The 20,506-nt window shown below is 37.0% G+C and overlaps 1 protein-coding gene across 1 annotated transcript; it reads left to right on the top strand.

Annotated features, from left to right (window-relative positions):
- Nucleotides 1-527: 527 nt before the first annotated feature.
- Nucleotides 528-20,485, top strand: LOC129887144 (protein phosphatase 2C 70). Its single transcript, XM_055962111.1, has 13 exons — nt 528-948; nt 5,409-5,598; nt 5,673-5,870; nt 5,974-6,149; nt 6,273-6,431; nt 12,356-12,496; nt 12,575-12,636; nt 13,023-13,158; nt 13,484-13,578; nt 15,356-15,471; nt 15,552-15,681; nt 20,097-20,151; nt 20,235-20,485. The coding sequence occupies exons 1-13, from the start codon at nt 724-726 to the stop codon at nt 20,394-20,396; spliced, it is 1,845 nt and encodes a 614-aa protein (XP_055818086.1). The 5' UTR covers nt 528-723; the 3' UTR covers nt 20,397-20,485.
- Nucleotides 20,486-20,506: the final 21 nt, after the last annotated feature.

The following is a 20,506-nucleotide window of genomic DNA, read 5'->3' as shown; positions in this document are numbered from 1 at the left end:
TGAAGGCGGCGTGCGTGAAGCTAAAGGGCGGTGGTGATGGTGAACTCAGAAGTGAAGAGTGATGAGTGAAGAGTGAAGATTAGGGTTGGGGCGTTGGGCAGTATAGAGATAATATTGAATGCTGAAATGGATAAGTTAATTGGGCTAATGGGCTGTTAGGGACTTAGGGTATGTTACATAGTTGGGCTGGGACTTAGGGTAGGTTAGATATAGTTAAATTATACGAATGGGCCCAACAGAAATAATTATAGGAGGCCCAATTGCCAATAGAAATAAATTCGGTATTCGGTAAATACCGAATACCGAACGGGAAAATTATAAAATACCGAAACCGAAACCGAAATACCGAAATTTAACATTTAGGTACCGAATACCGGACCGAAATACCGAATACCGAATACCGAAATACCGAAATAATCGATTCGGTTCGGTAATTCGGTTTTCGGTATTTTATGCCCACCCCTATGTACTATAGTTAGTACAGAAACTCATAAAGTATTTTATTTATATTAGGAATAAAATGGGGGTGCGGGGTTCTTGGATGGATGGAGAAAACAAAGGGGTGTAGTAAATGCGACCATTTCAAAGCGAGGTTCTCGGTTGGGCGCGCGCGCGAGAGAGAGAGAGAGAGAGAAAGGGGTTTGTTGGATTTGGTAGAAATAGAGTGAGATTAGATTGTTGAATTGTGTTCTCTCTCATCATCATACATCACACGGTTCACCGATGGTGAAGGCGATGCCAGGTGCTGATGATAGCAGCATCACCATGACAACTCTTACCACCAGCAGCAACATTCTCTTATCAAAAGAAGGCATCCTTATTATTATTGTTATGCTCCTTTTGATCCTATTTTTAATCATAATCGCCTGCAAGTATAAGCCATGGCGTTTCTTTTACTCTTCTCGTGTATCCTCCAACTCTGTCTTCCGAAATAAGAACACAATCAAGGTCAGTTTTTTTCCAGTTTCTGCAATTGGGTTGTTGGGGTTTTTGTTTATATTATGTAATTTGGTTATAGGTGTTTTTTTGATTCTTGTTTATGCCTGACCCGAATTACTTTTTGGTTCCTAATATGGTGAGATGTAAACAAGATTGCTACTTTTCTTGCTTTGGATTTAATTTGCTAGGGTTTATAGTTCTTGTGGGCCAAATAGTTACAGAGGATTAATATAACTGAGCCGTCTTTGTATGTAATTGAGCTATAGTTGGGTGATTGGTTATAGTTCTAATGAGATGATGAGGTGTTATTGATAGATCATGATGTTTGGTTCTGCGCGGTTGTATTTGGGGATGCAAATTTGAAACTTTCTTGGTTTCAGAAGCTGGTATTGTTGCCTAGTTTAGTGCATTTTCTGAATTGAATGTGGAAAGCCCAGCCTGGTTCCAATACATATTTAGGGATACTATATTTTTCACATGGTGTAGGAGAGCAAGATTGGACTTAGAAGAAACTGTGAGACTTGGAAAAGTTTATTTTGCCCTATTAGGAACTGAACGTCAATGTGATCCCACAATGACCGAGCAATTAAAGTTCCAGGGGAGTGGAACTTCTTTGGTTTTCTTGAAGAGCTATCTACATTGTCATGTCACGTTATATGGTTGGTTATCTAGGAGGTTCTAAGAGGTGATTTTCGCTTAACCCCCCATGAGATGTCACTTGGTATTTAGTCGAGTACTTCCAGTTCAAAATTCTGTTTTATGGTCCGTAATATGGTATTTGACATGGTATTTATCTGTTGAGGTACAGTTGAGGCTTTTGGAGGAACCATATGAACTTCTAAAATTATTACAAATAGCTATTTCCTACTTCATCAGTCATTGCATATGAAGGGAATAACAGGTCTGTGTAGCATGAGTGATAATATATTTAGCTAGTCATCTAGGTATCTAGTACTCTACTTCCTTGGTTTCATTCTATACAATAGGATTTGATATGGTGCAGATTTTAAGGTAGAAAGAAAACTTTTGGCCCATAGCAAAAGTACCTGTAGAACTTGTGGTTGTAGACATGCTATGATGTTTTTCTGACTATAGGAGCATTGTTCATTAGGGTGAAATGAGAAGTTTACATTTAACAGTTTTCAAATATAGAAATGTGTCATTCTTTTCAAAAGGAAAAGTATGCCATCTTTTTGGAATAGATTAAAAAGGAACAGATGGACTATATTTTTTTTAATGAGTAAGACCCAAGTGCAGATGATATCTGCTATCTAGATGGCAACCTAGATATCATCTACTGATTGTATTATCTATATTTATTACTAATCAAGCCTCAACTCCAGTTTAGTTGGGGTCAGCTGAATGAAGCCTCTATAGCCATTTCACTTCTTCATGTCAATTTCATCTACTAAATAATTTATCCTTCTAAGGCAAATTTGGAGTTCTCTAAACCTCAGGCTCATATTTCCATAGACATGATTGTCTCTAACCAGAATAAGATTCTGTATGACACAAGCCTAATTAGGGGTGGCGTTCGGTCGGTCGATTCAGTTTGAATAGTTCGGTTCAATTTTCGGTTTGTAAAATTTTGAATGGAAATTGAACTAAAATTAATTCGGTTTGGTTTGATTTTCTAATCGGTTATCTCGGTTTGAACATTTCCAGTTGGGGTTTTTCAAAATAAAATAAGAAGACCTTGAAACAGGTAAAACCTTTTTATGTTTCTAGTCTTGCTATTCGCCCAAGTCCAACTTGACTGAAATTAAATTTATACTCCATCCGTTTCAATTTGTTTGGCCTATTTTGACTTAACACGGAGTTTAAGAAAAATAAACGAGACTTTTGAATCTTGTCGTCTTAAATTAAAGACATGTCAAAATGTACCAAAATACTTTTTAATCATGTGGTTTTAAAAATACCACGTGGAAAGTTGAAATTAAAGAGTTGCTAAAAAGGGTACAAGTCATTTTTTTTGAAACAGATTAAAAAGGAAATTAGGTAAATAAATTGAAATGGAGGGAGTAAATGCTTTGGTGGGGAGTTTTATCAAACAAGTTGCGAGCTGAGATGAGGTGAATTCTTGTTGCATAAAATGGGTCATGTGACAAATGAAGCGTGAAGATCTTTGGTTCTTGATTGAGATGGTGCGCTTCTGACTGTGCTCTAATGGAGGCTAATTTAATGGACTAACGATGCAGATTTAAAATTTAGGCTTAATTCATCGGCGCTCCCTTAAAGTTATTTGCATAATTCACTTAGACACCTCAACTAGGAGTAGTACCTATCACAAACAAAATGCTGATGTGGTAAAATACGCATTTCTCACTTCTGTTGGGCGCGTGAAAGAATCTCAAATAATATTATTTATTTGCTTGAAAAAGCTTGCAATTTTTTTTCTTTTATCGACACCTGGCACTAAGTAAATAACTGAAATAATTTTTTATTCATTTTTTGAAAAGAATGATTTCTTAATTAAAAAAGAACAAGCAACCCTCACCCCCCTCTGGTCATCGTCTTCTTGGCCCCATGTTTACCTTCCAAAAATCTCTCTAAATCTTTTCTCCTGCACTCGTTTTTTTGTTCTTTGCTATTTTAGTTATTTTCATTCCTTTCAAAAGAAAAAGATTCATGAATCAACATTCTTCTTCTTCTTCCAGCACCGGACCACCTTATCAGCGCCCCCTCCGTTTATGTGATTTGGTACTAAAAGAAATAATATTTTTTGTTCATGATTTCTATTTAACACTTGAATCTGGAAGAAAGATTTTTTTTTTATGATTTTTTTTGTTTACCCCTCCCTAGGAGCTCCCACCTTTTTTGCTCTCTTGGTGACTCGAACTCACAACCTTAGGGTTGGAAGTGGTGCTTACCATCGAGCAATTCCCTCTTGTCGATTTTTTTTTTTATGATTTATTGTTACAAGAAGGTAAAAAAGTGAGTTCCAAATAGGAATGTGGGGGACGATGATGAGGGGGTATGAAGAAAAAAAGGGGGAAAAGGGTTAGGTGGTTTAGCTGGGGAGGGTGGAGGCGGGGGGGGGGGGGGGGGGGAGGAGCGGGGTTAGAAAATGAATTTTTTTTTGATTGATCATTCTTTTAGATAACGGCTAAATTATTTTTTATTTATTAAATTAAAATTTTATTTTTATTATTATTTTGAGCCTTTATGACACATTTCATCGCTTTATTTGTTGGTTTTTTGTAACATCAACATGTGAGATACATGAATTACATTCGATAGACTGATTGTCATTTTGTGTTTAATAGGTATAAATTTGTTAAGATTGTAGTGTTTAGTAGGTATTAGTCCTAGTTGAAGTGTCTTAAGTGAAATATACGGACAACTTTAGGGGTTCTCAATGACTTAAGCCTAAAATTTAAGGAACAACTAACAAATAACTTCGGTTTTTTGGTTACTGAAGTTTTCTACTCTTTATACCTAAACCGAAACCGAAGACTTTGGTTCTGTCGTTTTTTTCAATTTAACCAAATAGTGCCCATTCCTAGGCCTAATACAAATAAACAACAATAAATAAGCCCATCTCTTCCAAGTTCTTTTCTTGTTTTTAAAATATATCCATTGTTTTTTTTTGTCTATGAATTTGTTAAAATTCTAGTTGGCCAGCCCAACTTCTTAGTACTTGCCCTGTTCCAGTGTCCTGGCTTGCTAGAATCTGAAAGCTGTCACATATAAACGCGCATAGATAATCTTTTTAACCTTCTCATGCTTTGGTCTTTTTAGGCACTCCGTATCTAGGTAAAAGTTCTTTTAGTCCTTACAAAAGATTTGGATGTACTTACTAAAGTGCTAACCCCACCAAATAAACAAACAACAAAGAGCATCAATGTAGGTTGTGGACTATCTTGTTCCTATGCAAGAGTATGTTACTTTTGACTCTCTGTCTGATATGAAATAACTTTCAAAGGATCTTACTGGAGCTACTATGTATTCTGTGGTTACCTTAATGTCTTCCTAGTTGTTGTTTCATCATTAATGTTTGTAAAGTATAAGTTTGGCTCTTCCTCCCCCCCCCCCCACTTTCTAGTTCATTCTTTTGAAATTGCTGTCACATATAAACGCCCATAGATAATTTTCTTAACCTTCTCATGCTTTGGTCTTTTTAGGCACTCCGTATCTCGGTAAAATTTCTTTTAGTCCTTACAAAAGATTTGGATGTACTTTCAAAACTGCTAAATCCCCCAAACAAACAAACAAACAAAAAGGACCATCAATGTAGGTTGTGGACTATCTTGTACCTGTGCAAGAGTATGTTACTTTTGACTCTCTGTCTGATATGAAATAACCTTCAAAGGATGCTACTGGAGCTACTGCGTATTCTGTGATTACCTTAATGTCTTCCTAGTTGTTGTTTCATCATTCATGTTTGTGAAGTATAAGTCTGACTCTTCCTTCCCCACCCCTTTTCTGGTTCATTCTTTTGAAATTGCTATTTTTTATATTTTATGTAGGGTGAAGATATCCAGAGGCCTCTTATTTCAGATGATTTGCATCTAGTTGAAAGCCAGGGTCATGAATATTCTAGAGGTTATGCTCATGATACAGGCGGTCACCAGAATCAAGGGGCTTATGGTTCACCCTGGACACAAGGACTTGTTCATAAACAAAGGCTGACCTCCATAAATCCTCAATTAACACATAGTATATAATGCCTTCCTTTCTTGTTCATTGGCTTTTTATTCCGTATATTTCATAACTTCAATTGCTTTTTCCAGGCGACAGTTTTGTTCTGGATGTTTGTGATACTTCAGAAGATATTTCTATTGGCCAGACGCTTAAGCGTCCAGTTGTGTTTAATCAGTTAGCAGAAGAACAGAAACACATCAGACCAGAAGATGTGAAGTACAGACCGAATTTGGCAATACAGAATGAGATGTTTGGAGATTATGCTCCAAAAGATACAAAAGATCAAAGTAATTTCTTCTATCACTGTGACAAGTGCTTGATGTTTCTTACACTCTTTTGATTGGAAGCGTGTGTAAATAGTGTCATCATATTTTTCTTTTAGAAGTGCAGGAAGCATCCTCATGCTGGAGGTTATCTCAGGACCCTGTCAAGGCCTTCAACATTCCATGCAGTCAACAGATACATCTAGGCTTCCACTTACTCTTGGAAGAGTGACACCTAGTGATATCTTGGTGATTGATTCAGAGGTTTCTGGCAAGCATGCAATGATAAACTGGAATATAAATGTATGTCCATTGAAAATTATGGATTTTTATGGATCTTTGCGGTATTCATGTTATATTGTTTCTTAGTTATTAATTTGCAAAAGAAAATAAAATAGAAGACACATTTCACTTCTATTGTTTCAGAAATTGAGGTGGGAGCTGGTTGACATGGGTAGCTTGAATGGCACACTAGTAAATTCTAACGCTGTGCATAATCCTCATTCTGGGAGCAGACAGTGGGGCGATCCAGTTGAGCTTGCAAATGGAGACATAATAACACTTGGCACAACTTCGAGAATATTTGTAAGTGAATGGGCTTTGTGCTGCCACCACTATGTTAAGGTTCTTCATTTGAAGATGGACTCATCCCCTCCCACAAAATAAATGAATAAACAGACAATCAATTCCTTGGTGATCCTCCCCACTAAATAAAGGCACCAACTTTAATCGAGACAGTATATTTGCTTTCTAATAATTTATAACTATATATTCAATGCTGGCTATTTGAAAAGTTATTAGAATTTATTTGTTGCAAAATTGACGACCAAGGAGTTGCTATGAAAACAAAAGATACCTACAGTCAAGGAGCACCAGCAAGAAGGGGAACTCAATGGCTCTAATGAACACCCTGTGCTCTAGCATCCTCCCTGTGACCCCCATAAAGAAAAAAGTGTCCTAATGACAACATTTGAATTCTATGGTCGATGCAATTACTTATCAAAGAAAGGAGAAGAAAATGCCAGATATATAGCCTCCTTGAAACATCATTTTTGTGCTCTCACCATGGCTTCCCTCATTGATGCTATCCATCCACCATTTCTATCATGCTCTGTCCCTCTATCTCCTTGCTCTTAATCTACTCCTTGCAAATTAATGGTGATCCGAACAGCTTTTGTATTGGGTTGAGAAGTTCATTTTCAGGGGGGAGGGGGGACGGTAAACTTGTGTGATGTAGGGTGCGGGGTTCCCAAAGAGCAACTAAAAAGGGTATGGAGGGCGATAGAAGTTGATGAAGCCTTTAAGTTCTATTTCACGTGAAGAAACCAAATTAGCTCTTTTCATTTGAACAGAATGTTGAATGTTCGAACTGCTATAGGTTATATAAGGATTGAGCTAGAGATTGTTCATGGAAATTATAGTTTGCTCTTTATTCTACTGAACATGGATAAAATGATCTCTGCTGATTAAATGAGAGTTATACCAATCATGACAAGGTGAATAAGAAAGTTGGATTTCAGAAGGGATTGAAGTAATCTTTTAGCATGATACAAATGCAAGATATGAGTCCTAGAATGGGTTTTCAATATAAAAAATTGATCTATACAACGACTATCCCTCAATTCCAAGCTAGCTGGGGTAGGCGGTTTGAATGATATCATAAATGCTCCGTTTGGGTCCAAAATATATCATGCTAAGTATTTAAAGATTATGTAACACTGGAGTTCTGTAATATACTCTAGTGCTTATATATTTAGTGGGTGTTTGGATTGGCTTATTTTAAGTGGATTTTGGCTTTTAAGCTACTTTTTAGTTTTAGAAGTGTTTGGGAACAACAAAAAGTGCTTAAAAGCACTTCTTTTAGGCTGAAAAAAAGAAGAAGAAAAAAGCCAAAAGCCAAAAGTTTCCCCAACTTATGGCTTTTAGCTTATAAGTCACTTTTAAAAAGCTAATCGAAACAGCCCCTTAATATACTAGGGTTTGGTATGAAGGAAGATGTTTTCCACATAAAATGATTTCTTGAAAAATAAGTGAGTTTTTATTTATTTATTATTATCTTTTTTACGTATTTTCTAGTGTTAGGTAAGTAAGCAAGAAAATATTATGATAGCATTTATATGTTGTTTAACAAAATGTTATGGAGGCGGGTAGAGATGAGGAGTGGGGGTTCGGGGGTGGCGGGAGGGTGGTATGATCAATGGGTGTGGGTTGGGGGGATTGGATGTGTAGAGAGGAGACAATAAACTTGGAATACTACTTATGCAACTTGTTTTTCCCTACAGGGAAGTCATTTTCCTCATTTTTAAGGAACTTGTTTTCCTATAGATAATGTTTTTCAAACATTTTGGCCAACCAAACATAGAAAAATTGGAAAACATTTTCCGTACCAAACACACCCTAAGAGTCTTCTCCTAAGCACTAGTCTTCTAGTTATCACATATACAGATTTCAACTTCCATTGTTTTCTAGATTTTGCTAGATCTGCCTGTATTCAGAATTAACCTAAATATGTTGATCTTTCCATTTGACTTTAAGTCTAACTCTTCCTCTTTTAACACCTTCAATCATCACGATTTCACATGTAAGAAAACGTGTGCATTTAGAGGCCTACGTAACATGTGGCCGAACCAGCTCATGAATTTTCTCATTTATATGTGTTGCTTGCAGCTTATATGTATGTGATCAGTTATGATCTTATCTAATCTTGTATGACCGCATATCCATCTGAGTATTCGCATCTCTGCAGCACTCATCCTGTGGTTATGATGAGCTTTAGAGCCCCAACACTCCTGAGACACATATCGAGCATCTTAATTTGATCTTATGTGTAACATCTTTTTCGTTTCATTCTTTAGGAACATTGAACCTAGAAAACTAAAAGGTCTACATTTAGTTACCTCAATATTTGTACTCTTCCAATCACCCAATACTCCTGAGACACATATCGAGCATCCTAATTTGATCTTATGTGTAACATCTTTTTCTATCCTTTCATTCTTTAGGAACATTGAACCTAGAAAACTAAAATGTCTACATTTAGTTACCTCAATATCTGTCTCACCTCAATTTCACTCATCTCGCTGGTAAACCTGTAGTGCCTGTGTATGTCTTACTCCTACTTATCCTAGTGGTCAAAGAGGTGCAATCACAGCCTTGGAACCAAGGTTTTAATCCGAGCAGAGGCGACACTAGTTGAATTTCTTGTATTTGCTCAAGTCTTGGTTGGCATAGTTATCATTGCTGAGAGGTAGCAGATATCCATTGAGTTACTCGAGGTGTGTGCAATTGCTGGCGTGGATATCACTGTTTATCCAAAAAAATGTTTTGTAATATGTAGATGTTCTTTGATAAAAAGCAATATTTGGTATTTCCAGAAAGTTGATTGCATTGTATGGCCTATGAGGGAATAAAAGCCCAACTGAATGAAACAATTGAGTCAAAGATAGAGCGAGAAGGAGTGATTCCTAACAAGTTTATACTAACTTCTTTGCAGGAAGATTTTTTTTTTTGAACTAGGTAACTTTGTATTATATCACAAAACAGTACATGGGTTGTACTGAAACCTTATATACTGGTGGGCCCAATTCTTACTGCTCTATGGCTAAATTGAGTCTAAAACATCAATTAAAGAGACAGTATCATTTGAATATAATTGATTACACCTAAAACATAATAGCAATATGCAATTGAGCTTCACTTTCTGCACGTTGTTCTCTATGCTCTCAAAACACCTAGAGTTCCTCTCTTTCCATATTGCCCACCATATTGCAGCATGGATAATTCTCCATCTGCCTCCGTCTTTTGCTAGTACTCTGCTTCCTCCCTACTCTTTAAAGCCTCAGAAACTTTCCTAGGCATAGTCCAGGAAATGCCTTTCAGACTCAAAAAGATTCTTCATAATTGTTGAGTGTACTTGCAGTGTAGAAACAAATGGTTAACAGTCTCTAAAGTCTCCCCACAAAGAAAACGTCTAGAGCATAAGGTTATCCCTCTCTTCATGACATCGTCCTGAGTAAGAGCTGCTTCTTTGGACATCGTCTAGACAAAGCAAGATATTTTATGGGTATTCTGCTTTTCCATATTTGTTTCCATGGCCAATTAGTAATTTGTTGGTTTGTCTGATCCATCAGCTTATAAGTTCTATCGACTTTGTATACTCCTCTATTGTTTCCTGTCCACCATTGAAAATCCTCCCATGTTTGAAAGTCCATTGAAAGTCTCCACTGTGTTGAGAAATTCAGCTACTCTCTGAACCTCCCAGTCATTGAGCTGTCTTCTGAAGTTGAAGTTCCACCCCTGTAGTGTCCATAAATCTGCTATAAACACTTGCTGAAATGTAACTAAGCTGTAAACATCAGGAAATAACTCTTCCAAGTTGCCTTTCTCATGCCAGTTATCCTTCCAAAACATGGTCTTTCTCCCATTATACTTTCACCTTTGAGTTCTTCACTTCATCCCACAGATTCCTAATTGACCTCCAAAGGCTGACCCCATAAGGAGTAGTCACCTCTTTGGTCATCGATTTGTCTTCTGCTATATATTTAGCCCCAATCACCCTTTCCCACAACAGTTGGTTAGCATTTGTATACTTCCATAACCATTTCATTCGAAGAGCTTTACTTTGCAAGTTTAGGTTCTTAATCCCCAAACCACCATTCTTCTTTCCAATTATCACTAATTTCCACTTTACCAAGTGAAATCCTTTTTTTTTTCCTTAGCATCCTGCCACAGAAATTTTCTTCTAATACTGTCCAACCTCTTGGTGACTCCTGGTGGGATAGGAAAATGGACATCATGTAAGTTGGAAGAGCATCAATTACTGAATTGATTAGTGTCAATCTTCCACCCATAGACAAGTATTGTGTTTTCCACCTGGCTAGTTTTTTTTTCACACTTCTCAATCACACTGTTCCATATATCTAATGGACATAGATTTGGCTCCCAGAGGTAATCCCAAGTATGTAGCTGGCGCAGAGTGCCAACTTCACCACAAGGATTGTTGCTAACCAGCTCATGTTGTCTACTTCATTAATAGGGTACATTAGACTCTTTCTCCAGTTAATATGCAAACCAGAGACCCCTTCAAACAGATCCAAAATCACTCTTAAGTGCTTCAGTTGATCTTCCTCAGCATCACAAAAGGTAAGTGTTCATCTGCATATTGTAGATGTGTCACTTCCAAACTGTCAATCCCTTCTCTGGCCACTTCAAAACCCTTTATCCAACCTTTTAACTTGGCTGTCTTGATCATGTTATTCAGTCCTTCCATAGCAATTAGGAACAGAAAAGGTGACAGAAGATCACCTTGTCTTAGTCCTCTATGTGATTGGAAGAATCCTGCAGAAGAACCATCGACTAGAACTGAGAAGATGACTGTTGATATGCATTGCTCCATCCATTTCAGCCACTTCTGCCCAAAACCCATCATTTCTAATACCTTCATGAGGTATCTCCAGTTAACATGGTCATAACCTTTCTCTATGTCCAGCTTACAGAGAATGTCTGGTTTCTTCTGCTTAACTCTGGAATCGGCAGCTTCATTGGCAATCAAGACTGCATCCATAATTTGTCTCCCTTTAATGAATGACATTTGCTGAGAATCTACCAACTTGCCAATGACCCCTTTCAGTCTCTCAGTCAGTATTTTAGAGAGCAACTTGTTAATACTGCCAGTCAGACTTATAGGTCTAAAGTCCCTCAACTCCTTGGCACCTTTCTTCTTAGGAATAAGTGCTATGAATGTTGCATTAAAACTCTTCTCAAACACTCCCTGATCATAGAAGTTTTGAAAAGTGTCCAGGATGTCCTGCTTCACCACCTCCCAACACTTGATAAAGAAACCCATATTAAAACCATCTAGCCCTGGTGCTTTATCTTGCAGGAAGATTTACCTATTGACATTTTGGAGAGTGAACCCATCCTCTTTTGACTTCAATTGATATTTTAAGATTCTAGCTTTTGTTTTTGGATGTCTTCTTACACAGCTCAAAATTTACTTGTTTATTATCAAAAAAGTAACTTGTTCAATACCAATTATCAAAAATACTAAAAAATCATTCAATACCTAAATCTGGACCAAAGTTGGTAGGGTTTGCCCTTGTAATCCATTTTAGTTCTTTTGGATGGGGAGGCAGTAGTAGGAAGCTGAATAATATTCTCGTATAGTTTGCTTTTACTATTGTATAGACTTGAGAGGGTTGGTGAACAACCGTGATACTTCAAGCCACCTACTGTTAATATTTGGATGGAAACCTAGTGTATTTGGAGTTTACCTGTTAAAAAAAAAACTAGTGTATTGTAGTGAATTAATCATGAAATGCTTAATTCAAGTCATTAAACTGTTTAAATGGATGCCATTTCGGAAAAGTATACATGTCTCCCAGGCAAACCAAAATAGAAAATTGGTTGTAAGTAGCTTAAAAAATGTTAACAAATGTGACAAATAACTAATGTTTGATTGCAGGCGTGTATATAGGTGCTCGTTGTCATGCGATTTTTTTTAATTCCAGGTACATATTAGATCCCAAAATGATCAGGTTCCATTTGGGATTGGTATTGCATCAGATGCCATGGCCGTACGTCGAGGAGGAAAGAAGCTGCCTATGGAAGATGTTTGCTATTACCATTGGCCTCTTTTGGGGACGGATAAGGTTTTACAATTGGAAGGTTTATATTATTTTTCCGGCCAAAATATAATGACCAAAAGATTTGTATATTTGACATTGTAGTTTGGATTGTTTGGGATATGCGACGGACACGGAGGAGCAGATGCTGCAGTGTCTGTCAGCAAGTAAGTTATAATCGCCATGTTATGTAGTCTTTATATAAAAAAGGCACTATGTTAGGAAACTCCACCACTAAAAATAAAAGCTAATCTTGACACAGATCATACATGATATTTTCTTCATTTACCAGTCACAAAGCAATTTTGTTTTTCTGCTAGTGATATAGGCTGTAATTTTCTTGGATTATGAAGAAAATGTCCTGCGAAATATTCTATATTCTGGATGATAGAACATCTTCTTTAGTCATTGAAATTAAGGGATGAACTTTAAAAATTAAATTTTTAGTTGAATTTCCTGAATTCATTGCTGTTTGGTCTTTGCTAGTTCGCAAATTCTTTCTCACTCCTGTTTGCTAATTTTATCTTCGTGTTTTTTTGTTGCGCCTATACAGAATAATGCCTCAGATGGTTGCTAGCATCCTGTCAGATTCATATAGAAGGGAGAGGGTATTATCTCAATCTGATGCTTCAGATGTTCTTAGAGAGGCGTTCTCTCAAACGGAAGCAAGTATAGATCACCATTATGAGGTTTTTTACCTAGACTTATTTTGTAAATCTTATAAGCCTTATTCACCTGATTAAAGCTTTATCTCTCAGTGTGTTGCAAGTATGTAAGTTGTGTCTCTGTGTGTATCAAGTTATTTATATGAACGTTGTGAGTTGAGCGACAGATTTTGTTGTTAGGTCCATGCACTGGTGCAGATATCCCTTGTTCTCATGTTTCTTGCCTTAATTATTTGATTATTAAGTTCATGCTGCACATCACTGTTAGAGTTACATGCTCTTACTTTGGAGGAGTGAAAGCTGTTATATTTTCTAGTTATTTTCCTTATTGCTTCAACAAATCTGTCAGGGATGTACTGCAACAGTGCTTCTGGTTTGGGCTGATGGTGATGGAAATTTTTATGCGCAATGTGCAAACGTTGGAGATTCAGCTTGTGTTGTAAAGTGCGTCAATCACACTTCCATCAGTAATTTCATTTGCTAACTATTAAATGCATGGCTGCATTTCAATATGGCATTTGGTTGCTTTTGATTTTCTGCATTCTTGTCTTGTATTTAATAATGATCTTATTTGCTTTGCATGGTCTGTTGCCAACCTTTTTATTTAAATACCCCTTCTGTTGGAAAATTCCTCAGATTTATCCATCTATAGTGTAATGTTCTTCTAATGGTTAGTATAATTTTTTATTGATATCTTAATCCAATGCTAAGATATATTGGTTGGTTAGTCTCGGGGTGTGGTTGGGGGGACTGAATCTGAGTGGTTGAGATATAGGAATACAACCTGGAGATTGCATATTTGAATCCCAGCTCAACATTCAATGTGAGTGTGAGGTCATCTGCTCCATGCCCCCATCTTTGGTGTGCAGATTTACTAATTGGTTGCCTCACAAGTAGTAGAGGATGGATGTAATTGAACACTGTCACTAAAAATAATGATACACTGGTCCGCAGATAAAGTAGCTCTGCAAATACTGTCTTAGGTGTGGATTGTCCATCTATGTACTAGTTACATGCTAAGGAAGTCATTTGTACTATTTTCTATAGTTATCATAGTTTTATCTCCTCAATTGCTTCTGTTCAGACGACTAGAACTTCAAACTATGATATCCAATTTTCGAGATTTATGCCTTGAATTGGTAGGATTTAACCTTTTCTTTATCTAGCAAATAACTCCCAGCATGTTATTGGTATGATTAACATGTATCTTTGTTATTGAGATTGAGCTTTAATATTTTGCAATGTTACGAGAACATAAACCATTTATCTGTTAATATGTTGCAGTTCTAACTTGGCCTTATGATTGGGATATGTGGTTTGCAAAATTTCATCATTCATTGTTGTGAGACCAAAATATCAGTGTAGATATTGGGCCTCTAAAGCTCGACATATTCATCAAATGATTGTTGCAAAAATGCAGATGTGAAAATGGGTGTGCAATCATACAAGATTAGATTATCTCATCCTACAAAAGGTGCATACAACATGCATATAGGATTAAATAGGAATAGTTTGGGAGGACGGTTTCACCATGCCCTATGTGAACAGTAAACTACATTTTTTCAGTAGGTTCAACACTAATCCTTGATGTGAACTTACTCTAAGAACACTACAGAATTAAACCAAAGAATCTATACATACAGTACCAGCTAATTAGGATTAAGATTTAATGGTTGTTTCTTGCATGGAGTCCACTGCTTCTCATGAGAATTTTTACTGTTATGACACTTATGTTAACTTAGGAAATATATATAAAACTACCTTGTCAAAAAGAATAATATAAAACTAGTTGATTTTTCCCCCCATCTGCCTATGTTTTGGTGGGTATAGTTACCTGAATTCTGTATTGGTATAAGTAGACATGTAAATAAATTGGCGCGAGCACCATTGTTATTGAAGAAATTGTTAGTTTAGAAATAGTGTGCAATTTAGAGAACCTTTACTTTTAGAGCATCACAACTTTACCTTATAAAACAGATTATTTAGTATTAGAATAAATAGGTTCGAATAAACCTCACGGATGACTAGAAATTATATGAATGATCCGACTAGTATTGATAGTACATATTTGTAGGTACTAGGCTGTAGTGATATGTTATATGTGCTACAAGTTTTCTTGATGCCATACCTTGTCAACTCATTCCACGGAAGGTGGGGGGAATTAGAGACATATGTATTGTAACTTGGCTTAAACTCATTTTTCTGTTTTTGTTTGAGTCAGTATTGACGGGAAGCAGACAAAAATGACTGAAGATCACAGAATAACTAGTCACTCTGAAAGGCTGCGTATCCAAGGAACAGGGGAGCCTTTAAAAGATGGGGAAACGAGACTATGTGGTGAGTAGAATCGCTTGTTTCTGTTGTGCTTGTATCCCCTGTATATTCAACCAGCAACTGATTTGCTTGCTCTTAACTAGGTTTAAACCTTGCTCGTATGCTTGGAGACAAATTTCTTAAACAGCAAGATGTTCGCTTCAGTTCAGAACCTTATATTAGTCAAGTTGTGTACATACATCAAGCTAGCAAAGGATTTGCACTGTTAGCTAGGTAATTCTACTTATTTGACGCCATCTCATGTATTGTTACAGAGCTGTTTCATTCTCCCTTTAATCCTGATTTTCCTTCTCATTTCCCCATCCACCCTCTACCAAATTTATTAATTTTTTTTAAACTGGTAATGTTGTATTCTTCAGCATTAAGGATATGTTGGCAACCTTCAAAAGATAAATGGGGAGAAAGAGGAGGGAAACTACTTACAATGACCCTAACAGATCTACTAGTTCTAACTCATCTATGTCTATCTTTTTACACCAAAAATAGAAAGATACAATACAATTCCATATAACTGTGTGAATGGAATTGGACCTACCTTCAAAACTTCTACTATTTCTCTCTTCCCATTAAGACCACCAAATGCAATGTGGGATGATTCTCCACCATCTCTTCTGGCTCTTGCTTCCTCCTCTTCTGATCCAACAGCTTAGTAGGTCTGTAGTCTGCTCAGGCATAGTCCATTTCGTTTCTGTGAGTGTAAGAAAAAGAGCCCATGATTGTGTAGTGAATTTGCAATGTAGAAAAAGGTTATTGTTTGTTCCATTTGTTTCACCACAGAGTTGACATCTGGAATCTATAATCTTCCCCTTTTTCCTCAAAACCTCATGTGTCAGACAAGCCTTTGTTGCTACCAACCAAGTAAAACATTTAACTTTAGTTAGTGCTATGTTTTTCCAAACATTGTTCCACAAAAATTGTTGTCTTCTGTTTAGTTGTGCATTACCTGTTTCGTAGGCCGTCTTAACAGAGAAATTCCCATCCTTATTGTGTTTCAATCTCATAGAATCTGGATTTGGGGTAGTGCCTGTGAAATCCTCAAGTCTAAGTAGCAAATTGGCCACCCTTTCCACTTCCCAATCATTCAATAGTCTTCTAAAGGATAGATCTCATCCCTGATCAGTCCAACATTCTTTGACAGTTGCCTCAGGGTTGTTGCATATGCTAAATAGGTCAAGAAAATCGTTCTTCAGAGGTGTCTGGTTGTTCCAAGCATCTCCCCAGAAACTTGTTTTTTCCCCATCATCCACTTTTTACGATCATGTTTTCTTCTAGCTTTGGCCAAAGATCCCTGATTGTTCTCCATGCCCCACACCCATAGGGCATAGAGCTATTGTTGCTGCGCCATAGGTTGCTCTCACCATATTTACTCTTGATGATCTCCTTCCATAAAGCCTGATCTTCTTCACAGTATCTCCACAACCATTTCATCAAGAGACTATTATTCCGTCTCGTTAGATTTTTGATGCCCAAGCCTCCCAAGTGCCTATTTTTCATTGTGACTTCCCATTTAACCAGATTGTATCCTTTATTCTCGTTGCAACCATGCCAAAGAAAATTCCTTCTGATTTTGTCCAGCTTCTTCACAACTCCGATTTTTGCCTTGGAAGCATATCTGGAAACTCACCCTCATTAACATAAGTGGGAAGAGAATCTAAAACTGAATTGATGAGGGTGAGTTTTCCTCCTAGTGATAGATATTGGGTCTTCCACCCTTTTTTTTTGTGACAAAGGTAACAGGATTGTATATAAATCTTCAGCACTAAAGGCTGGGATCCCAAATTTACACCATGAAGCTACATACAGTTGAGTAGACTCAACAAATATAAAAAAAATAGGTCCTACTTCATCTTACAAAGATCCTAGAATATCTATAATAGCTACAAGATCATCTACATACTCAGAACTGCACCAATAGCAAAAAGTGATAATGCAGTTCATTTAATCTTATGTGAAGGACTGCTAATTCTCTCAAAACATCTCAAATTTCTCTCCTTCAATATGGTCCACCAAATCACTGCTGGGACAATTCTCCATCTGCTTTTATCTGTACAGCCACTACCTTCATTGTTCCAGCTTTCTATAGCCTGACTTGCCCTCTCTGGCATGGTCCAACTTATGCCCCTGAAGCTGGTAAACAAGTTCCAAAGTTGTCCGACTACCCTGAAGTGAAGAAACAGATGGTTGATTGTATGTGCCTGTTGCTCACAAAAAAAAAACATCTTGGACACATGTATTCCCCTCTTCATAAGATTCTCCTGAATTAGTTCTGCCTCTTTTACTATCAACCAGTTAAAGACTGCCACCTTGTATGGAATTTTGACTTTCTAGACAAGCTTCCAAGGCAAAAATCTGAGTTGAGTCCACCTTGTATGGAATTTTGACTTTCCAGATAAGCTTCCAAGGCAAAAATCTGAGTTGAGTCCCCATCTGCTTCAGATTCTTATAGGCAGAGCTAACTGTGAAAACACCTTTGTTATGATGCATCCACCTGAGAGTGTCTTCTCCCTCTTTCAATCCTTCAAATTGGTCTAGGGTGCCATAAAATTCCTTGTCAATCTCTTTTCTGCCTTCTCTAGTATCCCATCCCATATCACAACCTCTTTATGTTTATTGCCAAGTGGCATGCCCAAGTAAACTATAGCAATTGTTCCACGTTGCAGCCAAGTATGTCAGCCAAAATTTGGATGTTGGGCACCTCCTTGATTGGATTAAACTGCTTCTTCACCCAATTTATCTTCAAACCTGAAATGGTCTCAAAAAACAGTAGTAATAGTCTGATGAAAATTATTTGTTCTTCAGTAGGTTCACAAAAGATAATTGTATCATCAGCATAAAGTAGGTGGCATATCTCTTTAGTTTGCCTTGTAGCACCTCCTATTTTGAAACCTCTAATCCAGTTGTTTTGAATAGCCCTCCTCATCATACTATCAAAACCTTCCAATGCCAGAATAAAAAGAAAAGGAGATAGAGGATCTCCCTGTCGGAGACCCCTTCCAGATGGGAAAAAAACAATTGGTTCACCATTCACCAGAACAGAAAACCTGACAGTACTGATGCAAAAATTAATCCACCCCGTCTATCTCTCCCCAAAACCCAATTGTCTAAGAATGTTCAACAAGAAATTCCAGTTAACATGGTCATATGCCTTTTCAATGTCTAATTTGCACATAATTCTGGGCTCGTCTCCTTTCATTCCAGAGTCCATACACTCATTTGCAATGAGTGTAGCATCCATGATCTGTCTCCCTTTTATGAATGCCATTTGGTTCTTCTTAACCAATTTGTCTATCACTTTTTTCAATCTTTCAGCAAGTAGCTTTGCTATCACCTTGTAAATTCCAGTGATCAAACTTATTGATCTGATGTCCTTCAGTTCAAAAGCCTGCTTTCTTGGGGATGAGGGCCACATAAGTTGCATTGAAGCTTTTCTCAGTCCTCTGATTAGCATGAAAATCCTGTATAGTATTCATAATATCCTCTGTAAACAAATCCCAGAAAGGTAAAAAGACATTGGGAAGCCATCAGGCCCAGGAGCCTTTTCCATTGCACATAACTTGATGCTGTCTAGTATCTCCTTCTCTTCAAATTCTCTTTGTAACCCACTTTGTTCCTCTTCAGTTATCCTTGTGGGTTGTCGAGTTGCAAATCTGGTCTCCACTCTTCAAATTTCTTGTATAGATTTTGGTAAAAGCCATGTATGGCCTCCTTGATCTCTGCCGGATCAGTTGTGTTGTTACCATCCACTGACAAATTGTCGATGAAATTATATCTCTTATGAGTTGTGGCAATCCTATGAAAATACGTGGTATTTTTATCTCCATGCTTCAGCCATTGTATTCTTGATCTTTGTCTCCAACCTATCTCTTCCCTTTTAGCCGCCACCTCAAAATCCATTGCCAAGTTGGTTTTTAGTGGCAATTCATCATCTGTAAGACTCCTTTGTTCTTGGATACCCTCCAAATTGGCAAGTTGGTTTAGGAGTTCCTCCTTTTGTTCTTTCCAATTGCTTTTATTAGCTTTACTCCACTCCTTCAATTTTCCCTTGAGCAGTTTCAATTTTTCAGCCAGAATGTAACCGGCCTGCCATTAATGCTGAAAGAGGTCCACCATGCTTTCACATTCTCCTTGAAATCCTCAACCCCCATTCACCAATTTTCAATTTTAAAATAAGATTTCTTGAAGTTCATATCACCACATGATAGCAAAACAGGATGATGATCAGATTTGTTTTTTGAGAATTAAAGATAAAAATAAACTGTCAAGTAGGTTTTCCTTTATGGTTTGCCTTGACATGCTTGTGTCTAACGGGAAAGGACATTGATAAGTACGTTTCTTCCAGATTCTTCAAAACACTCTAAAGAGTAGTAAAAGAAACTACACGTACCTATATCAGATACTTGCACCCTTATTGGATACCTATAGCAGAATCCAAGTAGTAGTCTTGCATTTACAGTAGATACTACAGTTATGTTTGGTTTCCGTTTTATCCAGTTTTGCCCAATATTGGGTATACCCAGTGTTAGAAACCATATTGGAGTAGGAGCATATGTTACTTTCTTGTCATCTGCTGTTCTGTACTATGTTTGACGTCTTTTGGCTTAAAACATGCTTTAACTTTGTTGTTCCAGTGATGGCTTCTGGGATGTTATTAATGTTAAGAAGGCAGTCCAACTAGTCCAACAGGTATATAAAACATTTTAGTGGTTCTTGTATATAATATTCTTCTCAAGTTTATAGCTTCTTTTAACCAATGTTCAAAATTGCAGGCAAAGGAGAGAAGCTCAACAGATGAAGAAATTTCCGCAGAGAAAATAGCAAATTCTTTGTTGAGCGAGGCCAGAACATTGCGCACAAAAGACAACACGTCAATAATTTTCTTAGATTTCGACAACACCAATAGAATTATTTCTTGTAAACTTGATTCATAGGATTGACTTCATATCTTTAGTATTTTACAGTGATAAATATAATATTATGGTTTTTAAAAAAGAAAAAAAATTGAAGATCAGTTCCCTGATTTTTTTTCGATCTAACCTTG

The sequence above is a fragment of the Solanum dulcamara genome, chromosome 4, assembly GCF_947179165.1.
Source record: "Solanum dulcamara chromosome 4, daSolDulc1.2, whole genome shotgun sequence".
Classification (NCBI taxonomy): Eukaryota; Viridiplantae; Streptophyta; class Magnoliopsida; order Solanales; family Solanaceae; genus Solanum; species Solanum dulcamara.
Note: the sequence above shows the minus strand (reverse complement) of the source record. Positions and strands in the feature narration are given on the sequence as shown.